The sequence below is a fragment of the Electrona antarctica genome (genome assembly GCF_951216825.1).
Source record: "Electrona antarctica genome assembly, chromosome: 2".
Taxonomy (NCBI): Eukaryota; Metazoa; Chordata; class Actinopteri; order Myctophiformes; family Myctophidae; genus Electrona; species Electrona antarctica.
This window is the reverse complement of record NC_136807.1, coordinates 50,124,492-50,135,907: the sequence shown is the minus strand read 5'-3', so window position 1 is coordinate 50,135,907 and position 11,416 is coordinate 50,124,492. Positions and strand designations below refer to the sequence as shown.

Below are 11,416 nucleotides of genomic sequence, written 5' to 3'. Positions count from 1 at the left end.
AGTTGAAAATACTTTACTTGTACAAAAAATTTAGGACTTTGAACACAAATACAATACTTTTTTTTTTCTGTTCAAAAAAGGACATATCAGGACTACAAGATCATGAGTTCCGCACACGTTTCCCAGAAGCCCCAGCTCTTCTGTACCAGGTTCGACTAGGAGATGAGAAATTACAGGTAATTTATTACAAATGCCAAAGAACAATTTTAGCGTTCTTAGCACGCACGCGCACACACACACACACACACACACACACACACACACACACATACATGTAAAGGTCACATTCTGGGGACCCGTGACTGGACACTACCATGTGGGAACCCCCCTTTCTAGACATGGTACGCCTCTGAGAAAAATCATACATGCTCAGAAAAAAATCAGGAATCAGAATATCACTTTAAATTAGCAATATTCAATACTTTTCCCCCCAGACCTGACTGAATCCTCCCATTTGGGGACCCACAGGTATTCCACCTTTCTGGGGACACCATAACACACTTTCATGCCAGACTTTCTGGGGACTCCATATCATAACACTCAAACAGATAGTCCATTCTTTCTGGGGACAACACTCAATAACAGTTTCAGACTTTACTCTCCTTCTGGGGACTCCATATCATAACACTCAAACAGATAGTCCATTCTTTCTGGGGACAACACTCAATAACAGTTTCAGACTTTACTCTCCTTCTGGGGACTCCATATCATAACACTCAAACAGATAGTCCATTCTTTCTGGGGACAACACTCAATAACAGTTTCAGACTTTACTCTCCTTCTGGGGACTCCATATCATAACACTCAAACAGATAGTCCATTCTTTCTGGGGACAACACTCAATAACAGTTTCAGACCTTACTCTCCTTCTGGGGACTCCATATCATAACACTCAAACAGATAGTCCATTCTTTCTGGGGACAACACTCAATAACAGTTTCAGACTTTACTCTCCTTCTGGGGACTCCATATCATAACACTCAAACAGATAGTCCATTCTTTCTGGGGACAACACTCAATAACAGTTTCAGACTTTACTCTCCTTCTGGGGACTCCATATCATAACACTCAAACAGATAGTCCATTCTTTCTGGGGACAACACTCAATAACAGTTTCAGACTTTACTCTCCTTCTGGGGACTCCATATCATAACACTCAAACAGATAGTCCATTCTTTCTGGGGACAACACTCAATAACAGTTTCAGACTTTACTCTCCTTCTGGGGACTCCATATCATAACACTCAAACAGATAGTCCATTCTTTCTGGGGACAACACTCAATAACAGTTTCAGACCTTACTCTCCTTCTGGGGACTCCATATCATAACACTCAAACAGATAGTCCATTCTTTCTGGGGACAACACTCAATAACAGTTTCAGACTTTACTCTCCTTCTGGGGTCTCCATATCATAACACTCAATCTGATAAAGTGTTCCCAGTCTGGGCCCTCCCCCTATGAAGAACATTCATGGGTGGCCCGCAATGAATCCTGGTACCCAGGCCAGGGCCCAGAATTTGGTGTGACAGCCCTGACTCCAGTGCAACATCAGTGCAACATTACTGCAGCTTTTTTCCAACCACAAATGAACAATCAAATATTTATTTTTGTTAGGTCTCACAGTGCAATGTTACACAACAGCACATGTACATCCACACTGGGTCCTTGAGTATATAGTCAATAACTGCACAACTTATTGAGGAGTAAGCCTTACATACAGTATGAACAGCCTTTGAACGCTAAATATTCTTTCATTTGATCCCTCTAAAGTATGACAGTATCACAGGGTAAAGCAAAGCTTTTTATTGCGAGTATTAGTGAAAGATACACTTCAAACTGAAGCAAAGCAACACTAAAAGGCCAACAACCTAAGAGTTATAAAACAAGATAGAGACATTGAACTGAAAATAAATCAAAACCGTTGGTACATACATACATACATACAGAGGGACAGAGACATGGATCTCATGATGGTAAAAGGTCACTGTTCGACACAAATCCATTTGCTGGTGCCACACTCAATGGTATCAAAGCCTACGACCTTCAGTTTGAATTGACAATGATAACCAAACGTCATGCTACATTGCATATGCCCCCAACAATCGAAGAATGGACATACAGTACAGTCACGCTTAATGTAGCATCCTTGGCCACTGAAAAACATCACCCTTCAAACCAATGGCCATATTCACATGGCAGCCCTTTTGCTCTTAGTCATGTCATATGGCTGCCATGTGAATATGGTCAATTGTGTACACGTGGGAAAAAAACAGCATCAGATAGCCTAATCTCTTGAGCAATATTTGGTTCAGTCATTATTGGAACGCTAATGGACTGAAAATAAATTAACATCTGATAGCTCAGGGAAGTAAACATTAGACTAAACATACATTAAACCAAAAAAACAAAAACAAAAACAAGATTTGGCTTAATGGATGGAGGCTGGGACTATTTGCTTTTAAAGAGGATTGACAGCCCTCCAAAGCTCCATGTCTCTGATCCCGTGATGAAGAGAGACAACCAACCAAGAAGTGCATATAAGGTATGCTCTTTCCGCTTAGCTTATAATTAATGCTTGTTATCACCCTGAGTTACCATATTGACCATTATCAGGAAGCACACTGGCAAAACACTGACCTTTAGTTTGAACAAACTACAGTGGTTCATGAGGAGGCACACCCAGACCTATTATTCTTAGAAATTGAACGTAAAGCAGAGACTGCACCAAACACGGCAGTACAAACAATACTGAAGCCTCTCCACTGCATCATTACAATGGAGCGGGGTCATAATAGTAAGTGTAAATAGAAAATAGACAAATAGTAAAAACTAAGGTCTAAATGAGCCCATTCATTTTCCCCATAGCTTTTTGTAAAAGTCTATGTTGATCCTGTGAAATTTAATACCCTTTGTTTAGTGTTTGTTTTTCTTCTAATTATGTAAATGTCTATGGAGAAAATGAATGGGCTCATTTCAGAGGAACAAGTAAACCCCGCCCACTTGTCAGCGCTACTGTCTACCTCCTCCCGACATCTTTCTTTTCAAGGCAGCGATTCTGTTCTTCACATAGAATTTTACGGCCTTCCAGTCCCTTTCTTTAAGTCCCGGCTCTGCCGCGAGGCATCTATCGCAGGCCGTTTTATCTGGCACCTTGTAGATGAGGATATTTGTCCTGAGGTGCTTCTCCACTGCTGCCTGCTCCTCTGCTGTCCAGGGCCTCCTCTTCCTTTGTTGCTGTCCTAAAAAATAAAAAAAATAAAAGAAATTAATCACTTAAACCCCATCACGGTAATGTAGGGAAAGCTACCACTGAAAATCGCAGATCGACAAGCTCACAATCGATCAGCTATTTTCAGCCGAAGCTTTCCCCCACTCTAACAGAAAAGACTAGCATTGAGTCCTGAGGGACTCCGGATACCCATATGAGGTTCAAGAGGTTAATACAAGCCTGATTCCGGTGAAGTTGGGACGCTTTGTAAAACTTGGATAAAACATAATGTGATAATTTGCAAAGCCTATTTGACCTATATTCAATTGAATACAGTACAAAGACAAGGTACTTGTATTGTCTTTGTACTGTATTCATCTGAATATAGGTCAGACTATCGAGAATATACCTGGACGTTTCTGACAGCTGTGATAGATGCTCTCAGACACCAGCTAACATGAGGACTTTTAAGACCAAAAATGATAGACCCAAGCACATGACTGCACGTTAGTACGTAAATGATGTAAATAATGCACAATGTGTCGATAGACTTGTGAACTGTGTTGCTATTACTAATGCAAATGTGGAATAAATTGTATAAAAAAAGATGAGCATAGTCTAATTTGATTGTATTTTATTGATGATATCAGTAATAGCTACATTAATTTCTACCACAGGACATAGATCAGTCAATTTTTGATTTGCCAGTATGGTCTTGTTTAATTTGTTTAGACCGATTTCCTGAACGCTGACATTACCGCACACACAATGTACTGTCGAGTGTCCATACCGGTCTTTGGCTCCCAGTGTCCATCCGGCTCCGACTGTGTCTCTCCCTGCGTCTCTCCCTCTCCAACCGACCCACTCCCTTTAGCAACTGTTTCATCCGGCTCCGACTGTGTCTCTCCATCTTCTGCTGATCCACTCACACCAGAAACTATAGAAAGACAAGATAAACATTAATCTGCATGTAAAGGGACTGTAAATACCACTGCCGTAGACACATGAAGCCCTAACAGGCAGCATTTGGGTAAGGGTACAATATCCTCACCTCTGATTGGCTCCGTCTCTCCAGAAACACCAGAAACTAGAGAAAGACAAGATAAACATTAATCTGCATGTAAAGGGACTGTAAATATGATTGTGTCTCTCCATCTCATACAGAGGGGAAACACTAATGTCTGAATGAGTCTCCGTCTGGCATCTAGATAGTTAGGAACACAATGGACCCTTATGGGTCTGTAACTCTGACAGTGGACAAATGGAACCAAATGGACCCTGACGGGTCGAATTGGTTCCATTTGTACACTCCGACTAAAATGATTGTTTTTCTATGGATTACTCGCCCATCCCATGGGAGAAACTCTTTGTGTCCCCAAGGGAACCAAATTATTGACTTAGGAATGTGACGAAAAGAAAATAATCTCCATGAATTCAACTCTATGGGGTGAAAATAGTTTTTTTTGGCGGTGAACTATCCATTTAACATTGATTTTACAATATAAATTGGGCTAAAAGGGATATAAATGCCATTACATGGGGTTACGTAGCCTAATGCATGTCAACAAGGGGGTGGCCCTTAAGAATCACTGCTAAAAACGTTAAAAATAATAAAAAAGAAAAGATGTTTACAAATGGGTGTCTGCAGGCTAATACATGTCACTTTGGGGGTCCCGGACAATAAAAACCACTGCTCTGTGTAATGTAATGTCTGCCGTCTCAATCTATAATATATTTTGAGTCAATTTCAAATAGAGATGGAAGACGCTCTCCTGGAGATGTATCAAGAACACATGGGCCAAGAACAGCAATGGAGGAACGGCAGATAAAGTGTGGTTGCTGTAAATATGTAATAGAAGATGAATCAAAGAACATACCTTCCATGTCCTCCTCAGACTCCTCGGCATATGCATATTCTGAAAAGATAAAAGTTCATACCTGCTTTAAATACTGTATGCCAATTTAAAGCTCAAACACAGAGTGTAAAATGTAAATGAAATAAAAAAACATGGTTTGTGTTTTGTATCAGAGCCACATATCGGACAAATTGAGCTGATGACTTGTACAGTGCGAGTACCCTAGGTCAGTGGTTCCCAAACATTTTAGCCAGTGACCCGAAATAGAAATTAGCCCGGGACTGAAGGTCGCTTATTTCTCCCGTTTGAAAATCCATTTCATAGCCCCGTATGGCTGATATGCTCTTATGACTAACAAAGCCAAACACGCCGCTACCCAGTTACAGTGGAGGGTTTTTTAGTCATAAGAGTGCATATCATCCATACGGGGCTATGAAATGCGGAATTATCATTTAAATTAATTTCAAATTCATGAAATGTTTAGCTATTTTTGGCCTACTTAAAAACAAAATATATGGGGACCCAAACTTTTTAGTGACATTAAAACAAGGCAAGCCCCCCCCCCCCCCCCCCCCCCAAAAAAAAAGAAAAACTCCATACCATTTGGATCTATGTGGATCTGCTCCAGGTTTTTGCCCTGGAAATCTCCAACCCGCCCCTGCTCCATCGCCATGAGCACTTTGCTGATCCTAGCAAGCTGAGTGGTGGATTCTGGCAAACGGTAGAATTTGGCATGGACTCTTATGTTGTGGCCCATGAAAGTAGCCAGCTGGTCCATCTCAGTGTCCTTCAGGTTCAATACAGTGGACAGTGTTGCCAACTGCTTCCTGAGTTTTGTACCTGTCATTGAATTTGGATTCTTGAGATTACACGCTTTGACCAGATCTCTGAGAGTATCTGACCCTCGATAATACGTGGGTTTGTAGGGTGTAGCAAACATATATGGATTATCTTCGAGGATGCCACATTTTGATCTGCTTGCACAGAGCAGCTCCAGTGATGCTACCATTGGTGGGCTTAGGAGGATGGGCACCTTCTTGGTATTCTTTCCTCTCACTTCGACTCTGGAGAAGTGTCGGCACAGATCTTTCTCAAGGTCAGAGAGAGCATAGTTTATGTCTTCGTGACTTTCTGTTTGAACTCGTTCCAGGAATGCAGATAGGGGCATTTTTGATAACTCCCCTTGCCTGCGCCTGTTGAACAGGAGAATCTGAGTTAGAGTTACCTTGCACAGCTTCCTCCAGTTCGCCACTGTCTGTGCACACTTCAGGTCCTCAACATCCTGCTGCTGCTGCTCATTCAGGAAATCATGCAGTCGTTTGACATCTTTTGTCAGGGGCAGGAGCAAAGGGGTATTATAGTTTGCCTCATCCAGTTTCCTCCTACATTTCCCTGCCACTACCTCATTCCACTTTGCGTCATATATTCTTCCGAAGGTCTTTGCCTCTTCTGCTGCTGCCGTGTCCCCACTGATGAGTGCACTACTCTCCAGGATCATAGAGATTCTCTTCAGGCCTTGTCCAAGCCGTACTGGAAGTGATAGAGCTTCTTTTTTTCTTGTTTTGGTTACTGCTGTGTGTAAGACTGCCTTGACTGTGTATTCAAAGTTCTGTGGCATGATATATTCCTTGATAGTTTTTAAATGAGTTACCTCACTGCCATAACAAACAAGTCGACCCAGCGTCCTCATGCTTTGGCGGATGTATTCATGTTTTGTAGGATCGTATCCGTGCTTGTTGTACTGATACTCTCCATACCTCAAAATGCACGAGTCTGATTTCACTGTATTTGCAATCTCATCCTGGTTCATCTTACATAACACTTTCCAGAGTCCATCGGGCACCGTGCGGGGGTGGGGTAAGGCATAGGCACCCAGGGCTTGAACACGACCTCTACCTGGTTGGGCTTTCTCATCGGCTGGTTTAGCAATGCAATTACGCATGTGTCTCCACAGTGCATGTCTGCGGTGTAGTCCTTGGCAGTACACACAGGGCAGGTAGTCTTTCCCTTCTACTTCTTTTTGTGGCTGCTTCCGCACGACCAATGTACCAGTACCCGCTTCCAAAACTTGGGCATTATGTACGAAGTTTCCTTTGTTACGAAGTAATTCTAAATGATTTCGCCTTTCTCTAGAACCCTTAGGAAAATTCATTGCTAATGCTACTTCTCTCTCCTTTTTGTGAACATTCTCCAAGTGCCTTGCAATTTTGATGACAGGTACCTCACAAAACAAACAGTACTGTTTCTTGGTGTACCTACGAGATCCGTCCCATTTCTTCTCTACGGCAGGAATGGACACGGAGGCTCTTTGATGGGAACCAAGAGTACTTCTGTCACTACCGACGGTTGCTTCTTCATTACCGTGACGTTCCTGCCTCTTTGTCGTGTCTTCCGAGAGGTGTTTGTTGCCGTCTCTGACCACATTGTCCTCCTCTAACTCACCCAGGTCAGACTCCTCTGAATCGACCTCTTCGTTGTGTGGTGGAGAATATGTTTTGTCATCTAGGTCAGACACTGAAGACAGGTCATCCTCGCATGATGCATCACCCAGGTCAGACACATCGAGATCTTCATCGTGTGATGGAACATATGGTTTGTCATTCAGGTAAGACACTGGAGAGACGTCATCCAGGCATGTTTGGAGACTCTGGTCAGGAGCACCTGAATAGTCTTCTTCTGAAGAGGACAGAGAAGGGTCAGTCTGAGGTTTGGAGACAAGACAGTCTTTGCCCTTGCTTCGGACAGCAGCAGTACGCAGAGAAGTAGTGGTATGAGGTTTGGAGAGAACACGGTCTTTGAGAGGAGGCAGAGAGTCATCACGTAAGCGCTTGGCGCTGAGCTGGAGAGGGCCTTCTGAAGACCTCTTCCTTCCACGATCTGTAAGAATCAAACGTGAGGATCAGAAATGTACACTTGAGTTGCAAAAGTTACAACGCACTGACAAGAGTCGCAGCCCCGTTTACTCACTTGAGGAGGGGTGTTTGTCTTGTGCTGTGGCGGTAGGATGGCTGTCAGATGCACAGTCAGAGTCTGGCAGTGGATGAGCAGCAGGCATAGCGGGGACACTAGGAGGTTTGGAGAGAACACGGTCTTCGGGAAGAGGCAGAGAGTCATCACGTAAGCGCTTGGCGCTGAGCTGGAGAGGGCCTTCTGAAGACTTGCTCCTTCCACGAGCTGTAAGAATCAAACGTGAGGATCAGAAATGTGCACTTGAGTTGCAAAAGTTACAACGCACTGACAAGAGTCGCAGCCCCGTTTACTCACTTGAGGACGGCTCTGGCTTTTCATGTGCTGTGAGAGCAGGAGGCAGAGGGGTGACCGATGGAGCTTTCACCACTTTCTTTCTGCAGAGGCAGGACACAATAGAGTCATCTCCCCATTAAAGGAGCCATATTCACTCAATCGCTTTCATAAGTATTACTTGTTATGATTCTTGAAATCCTCTACAACCAGAGAGCTGGATTTTGTCTTTGTTCAACACATGTCAGTGGTGTTTTGGCCGGAGTCTTGTTGACCTACCTTGACTTCTTGGTCTTGTTTTTTGGCAGCTTTCTTTTAATGTTCACATTCTTGACAGAACACACCATCCCATCAGAGTATTTTAACATGCATGTCCCTGCTGTCAACACACAGAAAAACATGGACATTTTCATCACTAATACTATGTCTACTTTATGCCATCATGCAGTGGTGATAAGTACTAAAATGTATGAGCAGATCTGCAAGCTCAGCGTTGTGAGCTTGTAGGTCGGCTTCTTTCAAATAGCCTACGTATAAAGTAGTGGTTAATGTGTGTTTTGCAATTTACAACACTGTCTTTGTGACAGTTTCAGTGATTCAAACCTTTCTCGTTGACTTTGGTTACTTTTGCTGAATAGTAGCGAGAGTCTGTCCACTGGCCAAGGACACACTCTCCTACACGGAAATCCTGGAAAACAAAATAGCAGGGTCATTACACCTTTTAAAACCCATATAAATAACAAACCAATTGTCAGTTAACACATAAATACGGGTATATCGCAAGAACATCTTATGCTGAAATTTGCTAATGCCTCTCACCATCAGAGAGTCGTCACGTGATCGATTGGTGCTGAGCTGGAGAGAGCCTTCTGAAGACCTCTTCCTTCCACGAGCTGTAAGAATCAGACGTGAGCATCAGATTGTACACTTGAGTTGCAAAGGTTACAACGCACTGACAAGAGTAGCAGCCCCGCTTACTCACTTGAGGAGGGGTGTTTGTCTTGTGCTGTGGCGGTAGAATGGCTATCAGATACACGGTCAGAGTCTGGCAGTGGATGAGCAGCAGGCATAGCGGGGACACTAGGAGGTTTGGAGAGAACACGGTCTTCGGGAAGAGGCAGAGAGTCATCACGTGAGCGCTTGGCGCTGAGCTGGAGAGGGCCTTCTGAAGACTTGCTCCTTCCACGAGCTGTAAGAATCAAACGTGAGGATCAGAAATGTGCACTTGAGTTGCAAAAGTTACAACGCACTGACAAGAGTCGCAGCCCCGTTTACTCACTTGAGGACGGCTCTGGCTTTTCATGTGCTGTGAGAGCAGGAGGCAGAGGGGTGACCGATGGAGCTTTCACCACTTTCTTTCTGCAGAGGCAGGACACAATAGAGTCATCTCCCCATTAAAGCTGCCATATTCACTCAATCGCTTTCATAAGTATTACTTGTTATGATTCTTGAAATCCTCTACAGAGAGCTGGATTTTGTCTTTGTTCAACACACGTCAGTGGTGTTTTGGCCGGAGTCTTGGTGACCTACCTTGACTTCTTGGTCTTGTTTTTTGGCAGCTTTCTTTTAATGTTCACATTCTTGACAGAACACACCATCCCATCAGAGTATTTTAACATGCATGTCCCTGCTGTCAACACACAGAGAAACATGGACATTTTCATCACTAATACTATGTCTACTTTATGCCATCATGCAGTGGTGATAAGTACTAAAATGTATGAGCAGATCTGCAAGCTCAGCGTTGTGAGCTTGTAGGTCGGCTTCTTTCAAATAGCCTACGTATAAAGTAGTGGTTAATGTGTGTTTTGCAATTTACAACACTGTCTTTGTGACAGTTTCAGTGATTCAAACCTTTCTCGTTGACTTTGGTTACTTTTGCTGAATAGTAGCGAGAGTCTGTCCACTGGCCAAGGACACTCTCCCCTACACGGAAATCCTGGAAAACAAAAGAACAGGGTTATTACACCTTGAAAGGGTAAGACCACTTTTGTAGAGGTTTGGGTTGTATAGTTACCTTACCATGATGTAACTCCAAAGTGGACAAGAAATCAAAAATAATTGCTCCAGTGATTAGAAATTGATAATTCAAAATATGCTCCTCATTGACTTACATTGTATTCTGAAACAAAGTCACTTTTTTAGTAAGTAAATGAATGCAAAGAAAGTTGATTCAGGCAATATAGAGCTTCACCAAACCCAGTGCTGGTTTTTATTTTAATAAAAATGTCAACGTCCTGTTCATTTTACTATTTTAAGATCCGATCCGGGTTTTCTTCCTAATAAAAACATTGACATTTTTATTTAAAAAAATAAACCTTTTAAATAAACCAATAACGAACCAATTGTCAGTTAACACATAAATACAGATATATCGCAAGAACATCTTATGCTGAAATTTGCTAATGCCTCACCATCTTGCCGGGTCATCCAGCTTCCTGACCTTCCTCTTGATCCTGTTTCTGTAGACTCAAACTATAAATACAAAAAAATAAAAAGGGGGTCAAACTCCTGGGATGGGTACGGAGTGTGAGGTATGCACACAGGGCAAGTTTACTCAACACAGAAACAGGCAGGCAGATGCCAGGGCAAAAGCCCCTCTTGAGTTAGTGCATACAGATCTAGCTGGCCCAATAGAGCCTGCAGATATTGACGGATACAGATATGCTATTGGATTCACTGATGATTATAGTGGGATGATATTTCCGTATTTTCTTTGAGTGGGGGTGTTGACTATATATGCAAAGCTATGTTGACGTCATCACGTGCCTGCGTGCACGTCTACCTTGTGTTCTAACATCTACCTGCGCATGCGCAAATAAACATTCATTCATTCCTGTCTGATAACTTCATTGATGAGCCACGCGTTTCATTGCTGTGACCACCAACCACTATACGCTTTATAAATATGGCTAATAATGCAACATGAGCAAAGACATGTTACGTCATGATGATGTACAATGATAAGAGTGCCCCTCACTTAACACAGGTGTGAATTATTTAATTGTAGAATAGGCTTCAAAAAATAGAGCAGTCATACTATTAATATTGTTTGTTGTGTAATGTTACACAAGGCTGTAATACACAGCATATCTCTAAATAGCAAATAA

The 11,416-nt window shown here is 42.7% G+C and overlaps 1 protein-coding gene and 1 pseudogene across 3 annotated transcripts in view; one reads left to right on the top strand and one right to left on the bottom strand.

The window, feature by feature from the left end:
- Nucleotides 1-11,416, top strand: part of LOC306933939 (actin-related protein 8-like) — a 105,476-nt pseudogene that overhangs the window by 33,605 nt on the left and 60,455 nt on the right. The window contains exon 7 of the transcript in view: nt 81-176. The product of the transcript in view is annotated as an actin-related protein 8-like (transcript). The remainder of the gene's footprint in view (nt 1-80; nt 177-11,416) is intronic.
- LOC306938078 (uncharacterized protein) lies at nt 1,870-9,994 on the bottom strand. Of its 2 annotated transcripts, XM_079522093.1 has the most exons (9): nt 9,837-9,994; nt 9,586-9,665; nt 9,285-9,495; nt 8,034-8,230; nt 5,667-7,943; nt 5,088-5,126; nt 4,262-4,297; nt 4,001-4,147; nt 1,870-3,241 (listed from the first exon to the last, which is right to left on the bottom strand). In XM_079522093.1, exons 1-9 carry the CDS (start codon nt 9,968-9,970, stop codon nt 3,012-3,014), a joined length of 3,351 nt encoding a protein of 1,116 aa, XP_079378219.1. In that variant the 5' UTR covers nt 9,971-9,994; the 3' UTR covers nt 1,870-3,011. The 2 variants fall into 2 exon arrangements, with proteins under 2 accessions (XP_079378219.1, XP_079378220.1); XM_079522094.1 differs by lacking the exons at nt 9,285-9,495; nt 9,586-9,665; nt 9,837-9,994 and adding exons at nt 8,331-8,410; nt 8,586-8,680 and having other exon boundaries at nt 8,034-8,240.

What these genes read in the sequence shown, in the direction of transcription:
- LOC306938078 (XM_079522093.1), bottom strand. Translation starts at nt 9,970, where the DNA reads ATGAAAATGTCCATGTTTCTCTGTGTGTTGACAGCAGGGACATGCATG. An exon ending in AGACAAACACCCCTCCTCAA is followed by an intron (nt 7,944 to 8,033) that starts GTGAGTAAACGG and finishes TGATTCTTACAG; the next exon opens with ATCGTGGAAGGAAGAGGTCT. An exon ending in AGAGACGGAGCCAATCAGAG is followed by an intron (nt 4,148 to 4,261) that starts GTGAGGATATTG and finishes GTCTTTCTATAG; the next exon opens with TTTCTGGTGTGAGTGGATCA.